The sequence below is a fragment of the Alosa alosa genome, chromosome 6 (genome assembly GCF_017589495.1).
Source record: "Alosa alosa isolate M-15738 ecotype Scorff River chromosome 6, AALO_Geno_1.1, whole genome shotgun sequence".
Lineage (NCBI taxonomy): Eukaryota > Metazoa > Chordata > Actinopteri > Clupeiformes > Clupeidae > Alosa > Alosa alosa.
In genome coordinates, this window is record NC_063194.1 from 13589250 (window position 1) to 13610309 (window position 21060).

General features: G+C 40.4%; 2 gene segments (V, D, J or C); both read left to right on the forward strand.

Annotated features, from left to right (window-relative positions):
• Window positions 1–11671: 11671 nt before the first annotated feature.
• Window positions 11672–12128, forward strand: LOC125295626. The segment is given in 3 exon segments: window positions 11672–11717; window positions 11804–11916; window positions 11997–12128. Coding segments are annotated over 3 exon segments (291 nt in total).
• A 491-nt stretch (window positions 12129–12619) lies between these two features.
• LOC125295627 lies at window positions 12620–13080 on the forward strand. The segment is given in 2 exon segments: window positions 12620–12662; window positions 12749–13080. Coding segments are annotated over 2 exon segments (375 nt in total).
• Window positions 13081–21060: the final 7980 nt, after the last annotated feature.

Genomic DNA, 21060 nt, shown 5'->3' on the forward strand with positions numbered 1-21060 from the left:
ACATGTCCAAATGGGCCTTGATGAAATGCGTCGCTAGACTGTTCATACACATTTTAACGTGCCAAAGTTGAAGAGCTTTTGTCCGTGCAAATATAGGCTGATTCATGTTCCCTTGCATTGTGTAACTGAGGTCCATGGCTAGTCTGGCTTTTATCAGACCAAGCTCAATCTTTTAAGAAATCAAAAAATAAATAGCGGGCAGATCAGGCTGGGTTCACCTAGCCTAGTCCATAGGCACCCGATATTGTTTAATTTTCCGATTGAGATATACACGCTCTGGCTATTCTAAATGCAAAAATGCATCAGGGAGTTATGACAAACGGTAACTATACAAACTAGATCCTAATAGAAAGCTGTTAGCTTCCTAAGCTACAGGTAGGATTAAAAGCTATAAGGTAGGCCTATTTACAACATAAATTGTCAATAGGCTATGCTGGCTTACAGAAATAAAATCTCCTTTGGAAACCAATGGCTTAATGCCTTTACAGTATCAAAGCGGGACTTAAACTGCCATATCGCGGGTTTAAAAGTTGTAATAACATTCACGCAGCTCCATGAGTCAAGGAAAGCGTGAATGAAGTAGGCCTAGCCACTTCTAAATGGGACCCACTACACAGTAGCTTAAGGTGTGTTGCTAAAGCAGCCATAATGAAATGAAGGTGTCATTGTTTGGATACTTCACACAACACGTGCTTTTTTAATTTCACAGACTACAACTACCAAGCTGGAATCAAAGCACATCGATTCCCTCTCACACCCCTGCACACTTAAAACAAAATAAACAGGCGCCTCAGTCTCACGCATGTATAGGCAAAACTGTATCAGACTGGTGTAACGTTGGTAAATCTTCCATTGCACAGAATGATTTTGTAGCACGCGTGCAATAAATGACAGTCGAAAAGATACAAACAGTGCTGCTATCAATTTGCTTGGTATAACCGCATTTATACTTTTCTACAAATGCAATCAATCAAATGGGCCTCCATCACTCAACCAACGCTAACGGTAACATTACCTAGGTCCTTATTGATATTACAAGATTAACGCATTACCTGCAGTAAAACCAAGCATGTCCGATAAACATCCTCAGATTTATTTCGCTTCAAGAAGAAATGGGAATTACACTTCATGTGAACATCGCCCTATCCTTATTAGATGTTGCTGCGGTAAATTACAGTCCTTGTAGGAAGCGTCCATTGTTTTTCCAACCCACTTTTAACTTCCAACAAAATTACGTCTCACTGCAGCGATGCGCCATCTAGTGGACAAACGACTACTTATCGCCAATACTGAAAATGCAGCCATGATGATGAATATTTATTTTGGCTTTCTTTTAATCCTACTGAATTTGTAATTATGTATCGGCCGTTCTAATATCGATAGTATGTGGGTGCCTGTGTGTGTGCATGTGTATATGTGTGCACCGCCATTTACAGTCCAATGAGTGTACAGTCACTAAATGTACACATAACCTAATTTTTTTAGACTGTGTGTTTGCCTGCGTATGTGTGTTTGTGCATGTGCATGCATGCGTACATATGTCTACTGTGTGAGTATGTGTCATACGTATGATTACTGTAAATGTATGTGTGTGCGTGTGTATCTGTTTATGCACATGTGTGCACATGGAATGGGGGCTACAGATGGGGGCTACAGATCAAAACGAAAAATGACGGTTCCATGCTATCCATGTGGGGGTACATGCCCACCAAGTTTTGTGTACCCCGGTCTTTCAGTGTCCCGGGAATCCTTGTTGGTGTACGTCACTAAATGTACACATAAATTATTTTATTGTAAGGCCCCCCATGAACGAAAGTACACAAAACTTGGCATGCATTCGGAGGGTGTCATAATGATCCTACACTTTTAATTTCGTGCAGTTTTGACCTTTTCAGCCAGAGATATTATGATGAAAACACCTAATTTTTTGCTTTTTAATTTTTAACTAGGTGGCGCTATACATGAAATAAGTGGTAATGGGATGGGTTGACATGCCCCCTTAAGACCAACATACATAAAAAGGTGGACCTCCTAGGCCCTACGGTTCTCGAGATATTCACAGAAAACTGTCTCTGGCCACCTACAGGCCAGTTGGTGTATAGTAACATAAATTAATTTATTGTGTGGCCCCCCATGAACTGAATTCCACAAGACTTGGCATGCATACAGAGGGTGTCATAATGATCCTACACTTCCAATTTCGTGCAGTTTTGACTATGTTAGGTCACAGATACCTTCAATTACAACACCTCATTTTGACTTTTTTGTGTTTAACTAGGTGGCGCTCATACATGAAATGAGTGGTTATGGAATGGGTTGACATGGCCCTTTGAGATCAACATACAAAAATAAAATGGTCCTCCTAAACCCTACGGTTTTCGAGATATTCACAGAAAACTGTGTCTGCCCTACCCTCCTTTCGGGGGGTCCAGTCCAGCGGGGGGGCTACAGATCAAAACGAAAAACGATGGTTCCATGCTATCCATGTGGGGTTAGATGCCCACTAAGTTTCGTGTACCCCGGTCTTTCAGTGTCCCGGGAATCATTGACGGAAATTTGGGCATGCGAAAAAGAAAAGAAAAAAATAAAATCTGACTAAACCTATATGACCGCCGCTTCACTGCGCGGCGGTCATAATAATTTAATAGCCAGAAATATGCCTGCCTTGCCCTAATAAAGAAATATTTAGTGAACTGCGAGTGAACTCCTTTTGCAGCCGTAGAAGAAACGCAGGACAAATTAAACATTCTGGTTTTCTCCGAGTGCAACGATGACAGACAGACATCATTTGGACAAAATATAGAGCATATTAACCGTTGCTCAGCCAAATGCCTTCCTGTTACGTCCTGTTATCACGGAGTTACAGGCGATAAACGATTTTTGATGGTCACAAGTTTACTTAATTTTTTTGATTATTAAAGAGTGTTTTTTCATTTAAAGGCTTGACTTCGTGCTTATTCAGTAGAGCATTTAATGCTCTCCCCAATCCCAGACGTTCACATTGCATGTTTGTTTGTAATGGATGCAACCACGAGATACGCTTGTCATAGGCCCCAATACCGTGGGTGCTAGAGCCACCCACGGAAAACATTGAGCACCCACGTGTGCCAGCTTACAGTCCCGGCTAAATTTACATTAATTTAAAATCAAACATTGCAGTTAATGTTAAATTCAGCATCTCTCATAATGTGATTGGCTATGTTGCTGTCAACCCCCTACTCCATATACTAACCACCAATGAGAATGTCTCTCGTATGAAAATTCCTCACACTTCCCACCTGAAGAATTAACGCAAGACTTTGTCGGGTCTTCAGCCCGAATGTTTAAAATGTATATGTGTATATGTGCATGTTTGTTTGTAATGGATGCAACAGCGAGATACGCTTGTCATAGGCGCCAATACCGTGAGTGCTCCGTCGCTCGTTTATTGACTTGAAAAATACGCTAATTTTTGCAAACTCAACTTCAACCCTTGAAGACATCGCGTTCTGGTGCGCTATGTAGATCGTTTCTCGTACCATTTAATTTCTCAGAATTTAGGTCTACTAGGCCTACAATAACGTCATCACCAAGTACATCTTTTATTTTTAGTTGATCAACCACAAAGAGTAGCATAGGCCTACTGTGCACAGTGCACTGACGACTGTAGCAGCCCAAGGTAACCAGTTGTTGTAGATGAAGGGCAACCACTTGTTTCAGATAGCCTGGACAACATGTTACCTGGGTGTTGCCTACGTTATTAATTGATGGTAGCCTACAATAGTTAATTGTATCGCGTAACATATTAGTTGGCTCAGTAGTAGGGAATCAGGCTGGAGAGAGTCACGCGTGTGTTGCTTTTGCGGGATCGAATCCAGTTTAATGCTAGTTTTCAAAACATATATTTTTTTTGTCTTTTGTCCGAGTGGCTGTAATGTAGCCGAGCGCTCATGGCGTATGAAAAGCGACTTCAAACTGCCTAAAACAACTTGTTTGTGAATGTCTGACAACTGCTGCAGCGCATGCACGCGCAAGGAAACCAGTAGGTGGAGAAACCAGAAGGCACACAACACCGGAACAATGTTAAGGCTATCTTGCATAGGCTACTCAATGGTGCTATTTCACACGCATTATAGCGACCCCCATTCACCGGGGTTAGGTGGAAGGTGTTAATAGACGATTGGCGTAGCCTACAGTGGACTAGGGCTGTCAAAATTGCTCAAAAATGACATTCGAATATCCCCTCTAAAATAAATGTATTCGAATATATTGGAATATCTAGGCTATATTATTTATGATTATGTCAGTGACGGCGCATCATGTCATCTGTTTTTAACTTTTTGTATGGTTATTGCTTGACAGGGGGGATCCCAAGCAGCTTTCAGCAATAAGGCTACTTTGAGAACATTTCCAAGGGTCTATGAATTGTTAATCCGGCCCTGCCCCCAACGAACGCAACTTTCCACCTCTGAGACAGCTTAAAAGAAGTCGAGAGGACTCCTAACTCACTAAGACCTACTTACTGTAGTCTGCGCAAACCACAGGCCTTTTTTTTGGGCAAGCCTGCATTTGAGGCAGGCCTTCTGTTGAAGAATTTTATATAAATCCTGTGCTAACAGTAATCCTCCCCTAACTACCCCCGCTACCACAGCTGTGGATAGTGTGGCATGCTCACGCTTTATGTCTCCTTCTTGCAAACAGGGCCTATAGCCCAACCATTTACGTCTTCAAAAATAACAACTTGCCAGATATGCCTTCATATCTTTGGGCTTCATTCAGCATTTTGTTCTTCCACTGGAAATTACTCTTCTACATTTGCTGCCTGCTGCATCCTTTCTGTTTGTATTGTTTAGAAAAAGCGTTTGGCGTCTTGAGTTAATGCATTAAACATTGTTTTGCTGGTAACCAGCCACAAATAGCCTACAGATTCTTGTGTCCCATTCTCTATTCTCTCCAAAATGTGCCCGTTCTATAGGCTGGCCAAGTGCGTAATTCTGCGGCATAAAGCAGATGTATTTGTTTATTGTACAGAAAAATAAAAATAACCTGTCAAGCAGTCAATTGACTACATTGCAGTCAATAAGTAGGGCAAATTAATATACGAAACCAAAACGTGGGTCATAGTTGTCTAAGCCTCTGCTGTGAGGCCAAACCGATGAACAAAGACGCATGATATCTGCAATAGAGTTTTTTTTTGGCGAAACAAACTCACAGCCTAACGTTGCAATAAATACATAGACCATCTGGACAAAGTCATAGCACTGAAGGGAGAGGTAACTGGCATGCGATCTCCCCACGGGCCAATGGATGTACAAGTTTTCTCCTGTGCCTACGATATTTAATCCAGTGTTTTGTCAAGTTGCAAAATGCAATTTGTTTTAACGAATTTTTATGATAGTATGAAGTACTTTTTGTATAGGCTACTATCTTAATTGCTTTATACTCAATACTTGACCAATGGCTATTGCATCTGTCTATTGAAAGTGAGAATGTGGCAAGTGATCTACTGTATAGGCTTCATACAATAAAATAAACAGATTGCTAATGGCCTACAAGCTGATCTGGGGTGCGTTTCCCGTACAACTATGGAGGTTAGCTTTTTACTAACAGGATGCATCGTTCAACTAACCAACATGTAAGTTACGACTGTTTCCCAAAACTGTCGTACTTACATAGTACTTTGTAAGTTTGGACCATGATAGTTTCCAAACTTCAGTAGTCTGGACTAAGGTGGTTAATGACGTTTAGTAGCACGTGAACTGGCACCTGCACATAATTTTGTGGCACATTGCGTTAAGGCCGGCAGATGACAGTCGCCGTTGCGCAGCAGTTATCAGTCCCCTGTCCAAGAGTTCGAATCTGGGTTAAGATTTTGACAACAATATTCACATCGTTGTTTACCTAAGTTTATCTTTTGTGCAGATCATATTATCAAAATCAGAATCAGCCTTCTTGGCCTGGTTTGCGTAAACTAACAAGGAACCCCCCCCTCCATGAAAATCAAAGGCTACATATTCTCAACTGACTCGTCAAAAAGTGCGCACCACCTTTAGGCTAGTGACAAATGGTCAGAAAGGGCTTTAGTTTTTGAGATACCCCTACCGGAGGTAGAACTAAACCTAACAATGTTTTCCGTCATCTCTAAGGTCTCCCATATATGAAATGGATTCTTGGCTAAAAATATTTTACTGCTAAGATTGTTAAATTAACAGATATTGTTATACACCCCAAAACCAAAAAAGGATTAAATATAGCCTGTCCGTATTGGAGTTAATGCATATAAATTAGTGCAGATCAATCACACAAGCTCTGAGAGCTTTGAAACTTGGCATGTTTATAGTCAGGAAGTTGCTTTACCTACTAGAAAAGTCTGTATGTGAATATCTTGATGTATGGAATGAATAGAGACATGTAAACATACACCTAAAATAACCAGACATGCAAAAAATTAATATCTATGCAGAATGTTTTCATTTACTTTGTAGCTGCTTTACCAGGGATTATCATAGAAACACATATGATGGCTTGTTGGAAAGGTGGGGTTGTTCTGAATCCAACAATACAGGGTGTCCGCGGGGTTTTAAAAAGTATTAAAAAGTGATATTACACCGCCGCAAATTAGTGCCACGGTAGGCCTACTGGCCAATGCTACGGCTCCAGCAACGTCTGACCTCCGGGTGGGCATGGGCACCACACCAATACTGCGCGCAGAGGCTCTGTGGTGTCTGAACACTGCAGTTAAACACCACTCATTGAACTCCAATGAAAGAATTTCGGAGCTGTTTAAAGAAATTTTTCCCGACTCTGACATCGCGAAGTCATTTACGTGTGGTAAAAACAAAACCGGGTACATCATCAGATTTGCCCACAAGTTCATATTAGGCCTATAGCACACGTGCAAACAATAGTTCACCAGTTCATGTAGTGGGTGCCAGTTTGTGAATCAGCAGTTCATAAGATGCCAGTTTGTAATGCATCAACTTGCAGTGAATGCCAGCCAGTGTGCTGGAACTATCCATTCTCTCCATTGCACATTTTATGTAGTTTGTTTTATTTTTATTTACTTAGTGAAATAAATATGTGCAATATGTTGTCAACATCAGTGAGTCTCTAAATCTATTCTTTTTTTTATGTTATATATGTCAAAATCTGTGTAAATAATAGAAAGGTCGCTGATTAACACTTGCAATTCAGTGTCGTGATGGTTTTAAAAAAAATCTGAAGGTAATAAAAAAGGTATTAAAAAGTAGTAAATTTAACTTAAGGATTGCTGTATATACCCTGCAATACCAAATATGTAAATATAGTATGACGAATCAGGGTGTTGTGGAGTGTGTGTTGTGGAGTGTGTTGTTGTGGAGTGTGTTGTGTGTTGTTGTGGAGTGTGTATTCAGTAATGACTTGACCAAAACAAAATTTAAGTGAATGTAAATATTTTAATAAAGGTGTTCCATTCCAATTTTAACCTGAATCAATTGGATCTGTGTTTCATATGAAACGTATCATTATTAAATGTAAATATAGAGCAGCACTTACCTTGCAGTAATAACGAATTTGTCACCAATGATAATGTGATTTGGACTTGAGACTGTATTTTGCCAGTGTTCCGTTTTCTTTCATTTTGGACACCTCATACATTGAGTGACAGAACACCCTGATTCGTCATACTATATTTAAGGGGCGGCAGGCAGAGCGATGTACAGTAGCAGAGTGACGCACAGTGGCTGAAAATGGTACTAAAGCTTCACGCAGCTTCACGCCTCGTAATGCGCGACTGAAGTGGTCATTTGAAAGCAATGCCCACTGTAGGCCTAGATAAAAAAAATTTCAAATCCTCATTCACTTCCATTCGGGCACCGAAAGTGAAAGTCAGTAGTTGAAAACTCTGTTTATGTGGCTGCAGCGCTGCACGCGACCGGCACCTGAGCTGAGCCTGCATGAGCGGCCCTAGAAGGAGATTGTCGCGGTTGTCGGGTGAGACGACTCAACGTTGTCGGAAAAGGTGAGTTTGTGATGTACAGTAGGCTATACGATCATCATCATCAAGTTTTATGAAATGAATTAAAATCTTCATAAATCCAGGCTGAGTTTGCCACGTTTAGCCTAAATAATCAGACAGATAGCTTGCAGACAAGCAGCCGTTATCACATAGCCTAGGCTACTTTTTTTTTGGTAGGCATTAGGCAAACTAAGCTACATGTCTGCTGAAGTTAGTTTCTCACATTTCGTTTTAGCAAGAAGAATGAATGATGGAAGTAATGCATCACATTAATTATTTTATTCAAAATGCCTAAATCCTATCTCTATTTTGGGTATTGTTTGAAGCCAAGATGCCCACTGAAATGAGGCGGATTCAGGAGAGGGAGAGACAATTGACCTATTGCAAGCCCCGCCGATCGAACGCGGTTGAGCCAATGGCAGTCCAGTAGCTCCGCACATGTAGATAAAGTCTGACAGCTTCACCTTACGGCTCCATAGAAATGCATTGGAAGCCGTGATTTTTTTCCGGTTTTATGGGATTGTATAGTGATGTAAATGGAAAAGGGACGGCCAAAGCGACATGTGTGGGATTAGCATAACACACCGATACGGAATAATGGCTTTCAATCTTGATTATGCTTTTTGTTATTATGTTAAATTAGATTAAATTATCTCCTCCCAGCTCTCCCCTATTTTAAGCAAAGGGTTAAGCTTACTCCTTAGCAAACCACAATGAAACAGTGCTCCACCACATCTATGGATTAAGCCAAACAGTTAACTCAATGTAAGTAAGATAAACAAGATCGTTTATTGTTCTCAGCACTGCCAGCATTATGTATAAAATGATTGTCACTTAGAGGAGACTCGTAGACAACTAAGGTTAGCATAGTTAGCTAACCGCTGCTAACGTGCTAGCATCGCCTCGTCAGAAAAGCATGGGGCTGTGCACAGTAGTATTAATTTCACCATAAATTAATAAAGTTGAAGTCGCTCTGCAATGTAGACTATGTTTCCGTTTATTTGCAGTACCATGTTCCTTACATGACATGACCTGGTGCCCTAGCAATATGCATGCAAGTCTATCTAGCACAGCTATCGTAACACCCCCAATTATCACCACTTTTGTTCAGAAATTCTAAAACAACGATGTTTTTTAACACTTCAAAATAACATTTGCTAAATTAACCTGACATTTTTCAGTAGCCATAGGTGTGTAGATTTGAACAAAATCAAAATGGGTCGCCTATTTACACCGTTTCAACGGCACATTAACGGTGAGACCGAGAATTCTCGTCGTGAAATTAAAATTCCACTGGAGCTCCAAGCGGTTGTGTACACGCAGCCTTACAACATTGTCTACAGCTCTTTGAGTCACGGTAAAATGTCATTTTTGGTACATAGCTAATTTAGATACACCTATGGTGTGGGTGGTTGCGTTTCTTTAGGAGTCTGCTGTCTTGGTTTGTATAGAAATTGATATTAAGTGACACATACACGCAAGACGGTGGAAATACGGGACCGACGGTAATAGGGGGAGTTCCGATAGCTATTAATATCAGTGAGTCCCACTCGCCCCCCGTCTAAGTTTGTCACCCAACAAACCTAGATATTAATTTTTATACATGTGTCTCCATAGCATACTGGAGTTGTTCAACGGATTCTAAATGAAATCAAGTCCGTGGCTCTGTAAAAGAGCCTCTTAGGTTGTAACTTTTACATACAGGCTTACAGCTACCATTGAAGTTCTTGTCAACTCCGGTCTTAGCTGTCGGACTTAGCAACAGTAACTAAGGGGGGCGGGACTTCGCGAAAGGTCAATTCAGGGAGGCAGCAATCACTGCAGGGTTGGCTGTGAAAAAGCCAACCAGCAGGTGAGACAGAGACTTTGCACTGTGATAAAGATGACATGACACTGTGTAGACGAATTGATTAATTAATCAGACTCATATTTTAGCCAACTAATGGCAATGTTTCATAATTACATTACATTTAAGATGAGGAGCAGTCACAAGCCTCCAGACTATGTGAGGAAATGTGGACCAGGAGGAGGCACAGAGGGCAGGTAGGCCCATGTGATGATCACCAAATGTGAGATGAGAGGATCATGCTAGAAAGTACAGGAGCTAAAGTTAAAGAGCTGCATGCTAAATAATTGTAATCTAAAAAAATATAGGCTATTTTAAAGGTAATTTCAAAGATCTTGCCTGAGCAGAACATAAATACCACTAGTGGGCATTCAAATAATAAGTTAAGGTGATTGAGTGCTGTATTTCAGTGTTTTACTTCTTTGTATATATATATTTTAATAAAGACCGTTATTCTCAGTCCTTCACATAGCGGGTGTGTGTGTGTGGGGGGGGGGTGCCCTTTTTTCAGGTCAGAGCAACTGCCCCTCAAAATTCCTGTGCACGTCCCCGTTTCGTAACCTGTAACTTCTCACATGAGGAGCTGGCAGTGTTAAGTGCATAGACAGTAAAAGAAAGTGTCAACGCTAACCAGGCTAATAAACAAACCATGCTACGGTGAGTTAACGTTGAAGGGTTAAGTCACGTGACTTCTAGTTGTAGTCTGTTTATGAAATGAAAGGAGCAATTTCGTTTTTTTAAAAGAAGGCAAAATAGTGTGATATTTTCACAGTTAGTACATTATTACTGTACACACACTGAAAAATATTGAGACAAATTGTAGACCCTTCCATATACAACTAAACACGGATGTTGAAGGTCTTGCTTAAGGGGATTTTTAAAAATCCTTATTCTATGTAATTTACACTTTCAGAAATAAGAAATGCTGTAGGCCTATTTTCAGTTTTATAGCTGATTGTCTTATTAAGTTACAGATGGAGTCTGGGTACTTATTGTACTGTTTACTGTAGGCTACATCTTACACACTTCAGGCTGTTGCAGATAGCTCAGGGGAGAGACTGTATGACACTACTGTAGGTGGTGCAGCCTGAGACATGCAAGAAAAAAAATGCTTTCTGCATTTTTGTTTTGCTTTTCCCTCAATTGTTCCGAACTAGTACCGAACCGTGATGTCCGAACCGAGGTATGAACCGTATCGTGACTTCTGTGTACCGTTACACCCCTACTGTCCAATATCGCTAACTTTAACACTACACTAATTAACGTTGCTACACTAATTAACGTCTTTTTCTGGCAGAAGTTGAAAGTTTCAACTAGCCCACATCAATAAGAATCTGTCCTTGCCGGGCTCACATTCTAGCTGACATTTCAGACGCATCTATGCAGTCACACACACAGACAGGGAGGCTATTCCGGCGCAAGTATTCTGGTCGCGTTTTGTCTGCGGCAACAATTAGCTTCCACTGTTTAAGAAATGCGTAGGGGCTGCATTCACATCTTCATTGCTATTAATGGGGCTCTGACAACATCAAGATGTGTTCGCGTCTGCGCGTGATTTGTAAACTCAGTTGTAACCCAAAAAAAAAAAAAAAAATTATCTCATCAGGACTTGCGAACCACGTAAGTCCCCCCATTTTGGATTCAAAACGGTGAATTTCGCCAAAAGGTGAGGAGTTTTCATGCCTGAAACATCAGAAAGGGTGTCAAAATCCACCAGTACCAGGTCTACTCCAACTCCTCTGCTTTAGAATCCACTAAGAGTGACATGCAAAAATGAGGATGTGTGGATATATAGCTCATGAGAGATGAACCCCATACATGAGAAAGATTATTACACACACTGAAGCATGGACATGTTAACTGCCTTCCTCTTCATAGCAATATCCATCACAGGTAAGAGCTAACCAGGTATACGAATCTAATGGTTATAACCTGCTTGTAAACAAGTATAACATCAGTCTTGTTTTTATCTTTGACAGAATCCAGTGGTCAGACACTGACTGAGTCTGAGTCAGTGGTTCTTAAACCTGGAAACTCCCACAAACTGACCTGCACATACTCTGGGTTCAGCAGCGATCCTAACATGGCTTGGGTCAGACAGGCTCCTGGAAAGGGCTTGGAATGGCTTTCTGAAAACAGATCACAACAATATATTATGCTCAAACAATTCAGGGAAGATTCACCATCTCTAGAGACAACAGCAAGAAGCAGGTGTATCTGCAGATGAACAGCCTGAAGACCGAGGACACGGCTGTGTATTACTGTGCCAGACAGTCACAGTGGCACAATATGCTGCAGAGATGAACAAAAACATCAGACCCCACTATTACCATTGTGTTATTTATTTGGCCTCTCCCTCTATGTATTTTGCCTTCCCCCACTGTGTGTGCAATACTCAACATTCCATTTAATATCCTTGCAATGATGATGAACAAAAAAATATGTATTTACATAAAAACTGTTAATGCATCAATTAATGTTGGTTGTGTGTAGGGCCGTATTAAGCCCTTCTGTGTACACACACAAACCCACACATAAACACGCATGTGATCCCAGCATACTTGATTTTAGAACGTGTTTCACCAAACAAAGTGAACACATAGGCCACACTTTTTTGTCTAAGTTTAGTACTATGCTCATTCATGTCCAGCCCCTCTGCTGTTTTACACAGCAATTTGTTATGCAAAGCTGACGAACACCCACCCAGTTTCCAGTTAAAGGAGGCTGGTTCCTCTGTTGCTGATGTCACTAGAGGGTAGCAAAGCTCCCCAACACGCCTGGGCCCCTGCAGAAGCATGTCTCTCACCACTCTGTTTCTGTTACTGACAGCTGCACCCTGTGAGTCGGCTGAATACATAAAAAGTGGTGAATATATGGTACCTTGTACTGCCATGTCAAATAACCTGGTCTTTTTATTTCTCTAGATGTGCAATGTGCTGTTGACTTCACCCAACCAAGCTCAATGGTCTTCAAGCCTGGAGATTCTATGACTATTAGCTGTAAGGTGTCTGGTTACTCTCTTACGAGTAACAGCTACGCAACAGCGTGGATCCGACAGCCTGCTGGGAAAACACTGGAGTGGATAGTGCACATATGGGGGGGTGGTTCTATCACTCAAAAAGAGTCCCTGAAGAGCAAGTTCAGCATCTCTAAAGATCCCTCCAGCAGCTCAGTAACTCTAACAGGGCAGAATCTACAGACTGAAGACTCAGCTGTCTATTACTGTGCAAGATATCACTGTGACACCAACCAGTAGAGGACCTGTGCAAAAACTCTCAGGGTTCTATTTTGGCAATCAGAAACGGATGGTCAGAGGCATAATGTTTATAGACATTAAAGGCGTGGCCAGTCCACAATCACATCATCATCAGAGAAAAGAAAGAAAAGAAAAGAAGGCCCATGGGTAACAGGGGTGAGGAAAAACTCCCTAGAATTGGAGATACATATATGAAGAAACCTCGAGCAGATCCTCTCTGCCTAGGGTCAAATACAGGACAGTAAGGTCAGTATACATGACAAATGCATATGATAGTCAGGTGTAGAGAATAGGACATGGTGTTTAAAGCCACCTGAGGTGAAAGTTACAAGAGGTGGGATGATTACATATCCGGTATGATAATACATTAATCCTAATTTAGTCTCAGAAAGTTCAAATAGTCCAGCGTTGGAATTCTCCGGTGACCGTGATTTGTTCAAGTAAGAGTCGTTCCTGGACCAACAACTCTTTAACCAATCACAGCCTTGTGATGTCATCAATGTGAGCCTTCTGCTTCTCCCATTGCCATTTTGAAATTTCCCTCCAGAAACAACCAGTTGGTCACCGTAACTTGTATCTCAATACAGGTAGGTCCTTGCATATTTGTAAAATAAAATAATTCTGATAGGAATCTGAACATATGCACCTTAGATTTTATTTTATTTTCGTTTTAGCTGACTTGGTTCTATGTTTGTCTAATGTTAGCTGCCAGGCTAGGGACCATGCATTTACTGTAATACATTAGCTTCCTAATAGGTAATTCAGTGGCTATGCGTCTTTTAAATAACTTATTTCGAAGGGATACAGTAGGACCACATTGTCATGTTTGTCCAGGACCGTCATTACAATGTGGGTCCAGGACCCACATTGTCATGTTTATCCAGGACCATCACTACATTGTTGTTCCAGGACCGCCTTTAGAATGTTGATCCAGGACCCACATTGTCATGTTTGTCCAGGACCATCATTACAACGTTGGTCCAGGACCGTCGTTTGTCCCGGACCATCATTACAATGTTGGTCCAGACCGTCTTTACAATGTTGGTCCAGGACCCACATTGCCCAGTTTGTCCAGGATCGTCATTACAGTGTTGGTCCAGGACCGGCTTTACAATGTTGTCTTTACAATGTTGGTACAGGACCGTCTTTAAAATGTTGGTCCAGGACCGGCTTTAGAATGTTGGTCCTGGACCAACATCGCCATCCTGGACCAACATGGTGATGTCACTCCTGGAAAATGTACAACAAACAAAAGTGACTGCTTTAGCCTATTACCAAGAAGGGACCCAATAGTTGAAATAGCTTTTAAGCTAATTTAGCAATCTTGTTGCCATGGTAATTTGTGCTAATGTTAGCTGTTAGGCTAGATAAAATACAAAAAAATAGCTTGCTAATAGGCAATCCAAATCTGCCAGTTGTCGTTAGACTGTTTTTTTTCTTGCTACAATTCTGAGAAACTTGCCATGTTTAAACCTTCAATAAACCTACAATAAGCTGCATAATATTTTCAGGGCTGCCAACTTTTCAAAAAACCTTGGAGTGAGATTTGGTGGGGCCTACCAAAACCATGCATACACAGGTGGAATAGTTATGGTGATATTGCAATAAGTTCACAACCACAAAAACATATGGTCCATTTCACAGTTCAGAAATGTTCAGCACTCCATGAAATTATGCAGAAGTGGTCACCTGTGTTTTTCAGCTAGTTCATTTAAGATAATATATTGGTCATTGTAATGGCCATAGCCTACAGGCTATTCCTTTTTCAGGATGTACCCATATCTGCATGATGTGAATGTTTGCATATGGCTTATGTCAGGCTTTATATCAATATTTGTGTCTCCTTATTTGATTTTCTTTATATTTTTGCATTAATGTCACTAGAAAGCATGGCAATATAAATATATTCATTTATCTGTGTAAGTGGGATTGGCTGGAACCTGACAATTTAAGAACCATGATAGTGGGATAATAGGCGATAATAGTAGTATGTAGGCCTACTGACAAATAGTTTACATTAGAATACATTATAATTTCGCCCCAATGAGGCTATGTAGAAATGCTATTTCAATTCAGTTGCAATTTCAAAAACAGAGGCATGCTTTATATCCTCGTATTCGGTACAGTTTGCTGTTTATTGTGATATTAGGTTTGCCACATGTTGTGTGAAGGGTTAGTGAGATATTACAACCGAGAGTAATGGGTGTGCACTGTGTGCAAAATGCAAATAAGATTATCCTAAATTGCACGTCGGTTCAATGATCATTTTCTCGCGAAACATTTATCACAGCAACTTGGCGCTAATATCATTGGAAAGCTTAGATTCCGCTCGTTCACATGATGTGTGATATCATGTATAGGTTTAGTTTAGTTGAACCTCATCTGCCAGGTATTTGACCTACCACGTTGACACTTCAGCGTGAAAAATACTCAAAGCATAGGCCTACCTGAAGCCGGGGGAATGCGCCTGGGATGGCTTTTGAAGTAGCATCGCAAATGAGAGAAAATTTAGAAAATTCCACAGACAGGGGGTGCTCTTGAACCCTCTCACCGTCTCTGAAAGCATAACCGTGGCTCAACAGGTAGAGCTATAGGCTAAACTCATTTTTCAGGCATCTGACCGACCGGGTTGACACTTCAGCGTGAGAAATCGTGGGTGTGGCGTGTGAGTGTGTGAAACTAATCAAATGCGTGTGTCTCACGGCCAATGCGTGAGAGTTGGCAGCTATGTATTTTTGTCTGCTTTGTTTACAGGGTTGGGTCACATTACTTTGAAATGTAATCCATTACTGACTACAAATTACATGGCAAATTTTGTAATCAGCAACGTAATCAGTTGGATTACCAAAAACATGTAATGTAATCTGATTACTTTAGGATTACTTTTAGATTACTTCAATAAATATGCCCATTAAGTAAAAGACACCACCATAGAATTGATGAAAGAATTCTATTCTATTTTTCGCCATTCTTCTCCAAACATGCACAACTCAGCTTGACCTTTATAAGGGCACACCTGGACAAAGAATTTAGCTTTTGCTGAATTTTTTTGACCCAGGGACATGACCTGAGATTGGCATAAAAAGGGAAGCATTAAACCCAAATGACACCATGTCCATTTCAATTGTGGGGGTGAGAAAAGTATTATTTTGGGATGTTTTTCAACCAGGGGGACCTGGTGACTTTCTCAAAGTAAACGGGAACACTAAGAGGCTAAATTAGGAGGAAAAGATCAGGCAGTGTGCCGAGAGACCTGCCCCAATAGTATGTAAGATAGTAAGTAAGTATATCTTTTGATCCCGTGAGGGACATTTGGTCTCTGCATTTATCCCAATCCGTGAATTAGTGAAGTCGAACCGGCAAGCCCAAAGGCCGAAGCCCTAACCAGTAGGCCATGGCTGCCCCAAAAGGTAGCATTTGAACATTAAACCACACAATGATCCAAAACATACAGCCAAACAAGGCAAGAAATGGTTAACAGAGAGCAAAATCAACATTTTAGAGCAGACCTCAATCCGTCAAAAAAGTGAGCACAAGGCCAAAGTGATGGCAAATAATCGTTCCTGCCTCAAAACCCAGATTGCTGCTAAAAAGGTGCAGTCTACAATCATTGTGGAGACATGAAGAGGCTTAGTGGGTATTATATGAACCATTTTGAGAGCTGTGGTGGTAAATAAAGATGTTTCCAGTGATTGTTTAAAAAACACGCAATGTTTAATAAAAATGTTAAAAAAGATAAAAACACTTTTTTTGATTCCATGCTTTACCACATTGTCTTGCAACCTTTTGGCATGTGCAAGTGTCATTTTAATTAAGAACAAACATATTGGTGAAGAGAAAATCAATATTTGCCAGGGGTATGAATAATTTTGTTCTTAAATATATCTTAAATAAGTCTAAAAAGTGAATATCTGAATGAACTGCTTGTCAAATTAAAAGATTGCTCATCTTAAAAAAGTTGCATTATTTGCATGATAAGATGTAATCAGGTAATCCCCAACAATGTAACTGTAATTTGATTACACATTTTTTTTTATTGTAATCTGGGCTGATTATAGTTACTTGATTTTTGTAATCTGATTACGTAATCCAGATTACATGTAATCCGTTACTACCCAACCCTGTTTGTTTATTCTCCAGGTCCATCACAGTGAAGCTAGTCCAGGTCCATCACAGGGAAGTTGGTCAAGGTCCATCACAAGGAAGTTGGTCCAGGTCCATCACAGTGAAGCTGGTCTAGGCCCATCATAAGGAAGTTGGTTCAGGTCCATCACAGTGAAGCTAGTTCAGGTCCAGCGCAGGGAAGTTGGTCCAGGTCCATCACAGTGAAGCTGGTTCAGGTCCATCATAAGGAAGTTGGTCCAAGTCCATCACAGTGAAGCTGGTTCAGGTCCATCATAAGGAAGTCGGTCCAAGTCCATCACAGTGAAGCTGGTCCAGGCCCATCACAGTGAAGCTGGTCCAGGTCCATCACAGGGAAGTTGGTCCAGGTCCATCACAGTGAAGCTGGTTCAGGTCCATCGCAGGGAAGTTGGTCCAGGCTCATCATAAGAAAGTTGGTCCAGGTTCATCACAGGGAAGCTGGCCCAGGTCCATCATAAGAAATAGCATTTTGCAGTCTGCACACACTCTGCTCTGGTCTGGACTGGACCCAAATGAATGGTCAACAGCCTTGTGTAATGGCAGCAACGTCTGCTACACACGAGATACATCACTGTTTCAATTTAATTTTCTCCTCATTAATCTGTTTATACTATAATTTAAGGGGGTGGGACATGAAACAGCAGTTCAAGTAGGGGATTGACTTTTGCCATGTTAAGCTATGGAGACTGACGGAGTGTCGGTCGGTAAGGGCACTTATTTGGAAAAATATATTGAATTATATTTTAAGTGTCAAAAATATATTTTTTTGTCATATTTGTCAATATATATTTTGTCAAGATATATGTTTTTTGTATATATATTTTATTTTCTATTTCTTTCTATTTGAGACTATGAAAACAGGCTGCCCACCTGCACCAACACCGCAACATTTCCAGATGGAAATTATCCATGTGGACACTGTGCACAGGACAAGTTCACACACAAATGTCACTCCTTCAATCACCCTATAACAGGAAAAGAACTATGGGTTAAAGGAATAATCACATGCAGCACTACTAATTAGGTATATTTGATCAAATGTCCCTGTGGGAAAGCATATGTAGGAAAAACATGCAGGGCTCTGAAGACAAGGATGTGAACACAGAAGCAACATCAGAAACAATGATGATAAGAGTCTCCTGGCTGTTCATTTTAACAAACACCCACTCTCAGCTCTGAGGTTCATAGGGATAGAACAGTCAAAAAACATTCAGCTTTTAAAGAGAGGCTTTTTAGATCTACCACCAGTGAACTTTGGCCCCAAGAGGGCCCAATGAAGATTTCATAATCAGACCTTTTCTGTAATATGAACTTGTAATATGGACTGTGAACAGAAAGTCTAGTGAATGAACTCTAAATTATTTTTCAAATCTGCATTTGTATACACTAGAGATCTGTTTTGGTCTCATATAAAGTTCTACTAATGTTTGTTATAATGTTGGTTCTAATGTTCTTATGCATTTGTTTGACATTAAGGCCAGGTGATTTAGACCATGTGCAATGCCTGTGTTTGCAGTGAATTTGAGGAAGACCAATCAAGGTCATAGCGTAATTCTTGCCAAACTATGAGAAAATAAAACCAAGAAAAGAAAATACCAAGGAGTGTGTGGACTTTTTCCTAACAACTTTTGCTCGCTTTTGTCATGCATCTGGGATTGTGCACAAAGTCTTTTTACAAGTTGCTAGAGAATGGAGCCATACACTTTTCTAAGAGATTTATCTGAATTTACCTGTATAGGTGTCACCAAGCCAGATATAATTATTTTACAATCTCAGAGAATCATGCTTATTGGTTGCAAAAGAGTTTGGGTACATTGTCATTGTCTGGAATGACTTTGGCAACATAGAATAGCATTCACAATTTATTTTAACATAATGTTTCACAAAAGAACAGTTATCGCTATAAAGTGAGGGACATCAGAATAACTTTACCCAATATAGCCTAGCCTTTAACTTTTTGAGTAATCTTTGAACCGTTGTACAGTTGAGTCACATTTCCTATTTGGAAACAGTGGCTGGTCTTGCATACATTATTTGGGGACTTGCTGACTGCAGATTTAGAAACTGATATACTGTGGTTTGTTTATGAGGCACTTTGAAGCTTGCCTAGTAATGTCCATCAAAAGGGGGAAGTGAGTGGACAGTGTGAGCCACATGACAGTGTTGATGAACAAGTCAACAGCAGATAAACATTTTTTTTTTAATCAACAGAACTGTCCCATGTTTGAGGTGGGCTACATGCTTTACAATGACGGCAAAGAGTTGTTATCAGACGTTCACTAAGACTTATCTATTACCCAGCACCAATCTATCTAATAAAACCTTTTGGAAGTACCATTCATGGTATGTTATAAAATATTGAAGTTATGGGAAGTTGTTATGGCTTAAGCTGTATGTTTCATACGTCCCGACCGAGGGCCGAATATTTTAAAATTAAATGAAGGAAAACCGAATATTGATCCTTCATTTAAATTTCCAGGATTATTGTTATGTGGTATATAGGAAGTGGAACCTTCCATGCATGCATGTCTTGCCGCAAAAATCTGCATTGTGTGAAGGACAAACCACATAACGTTAACAACTCTTTGCCGTCATTGTGAAGCATGTAGCCCACCCCTCGGTTATGGAATGGAAATATCATGCATATCGATGATTCTGCCATTTTTATAGCTGTAACAGTAAGTGTTTCCATTAATATAATGTTCCCCATACACAAATAAATATTTGAAATATATTTTCACAATATATTTTGAAATATATGTAAATATTCAAAATTGACAGGAAAAAAAACATTTTGACACTTAAAATATATTTCAATATATTTTTCCAAATAAGTGCCCTTAACGACCCACATTCCATCAGTCTCCATAGCTTAACATGGTTTCTTAAACTAAACATCTTTCTTAAACTGCTGTTCCATGTCCCACCCCCTTAAATTATAGTATAAACAAATGAATGAAGAGAAAATTAAACTGAAACAGTGATGTGTCACTTGTGTAGCAGACATTGCTGCCATCGCACAAGGCTCTTGACCTTTGGGTCCAGAGCAGAGTGTGTGCAGACTTCAGAGTGCTATTTCTTATGATGGACCTGGACCAACTTCCTTGTGATGGACCTTGACCAATTTCCCTGTGATGGACCTGAACTAGCTTAACTGTGATGGACCTGTACCAACTTCCCTGTGATGTACCTGGATAAACTTCCCTATAATGGACCTTGAATAAACAAAGCAGACAAAAATATTTAGCAGCTTATTGTATAAAGGTTTAAACATGGCAAGTTTCTCAGAAATGTAGCAAGAAAAAAGCAGCTAAGCAGCTAGCCTAGCAGCTAACATTAGCATGAATTACCTTGGCAACAAGATTGCTAAATGAGCTTCAAAGCTATTTCAACTATTGGGTCTCTTAGTAATAGACTAAGCAGTCACTTTTGTTTGTTGTACATTTTCCAGGAGTGACATCACCATGTTGGTCCAGGACCAATATGGCGATGTTGTTCCAGGATTAACATTGTAAAGACGGTGCTGGACCAACATTCTAAAGACGGTCCTGTACCAACATTGTAAAAGACAACATTTTAAAGTCGGTCCTGGACCAACATTGTAATGACGGTCCTGGGCCCACTTCCCCGATAACGACGGAGACACGCTCTTAAGAGGGTTTTCTACGATTCATCTTACGATCGTTAGTTTGGTTTTTCCGACTGTTTCCCGAACATGCTCGTAGCGTGAACGCGCATGCACTGCTCTTAAGATGCTCTTAAGGGGAGCTGTCCACGTTAATAGTTCTGAAATATCCTCTGATTTGACGGTGATGTCAGGTGACTGCACGTCACAGC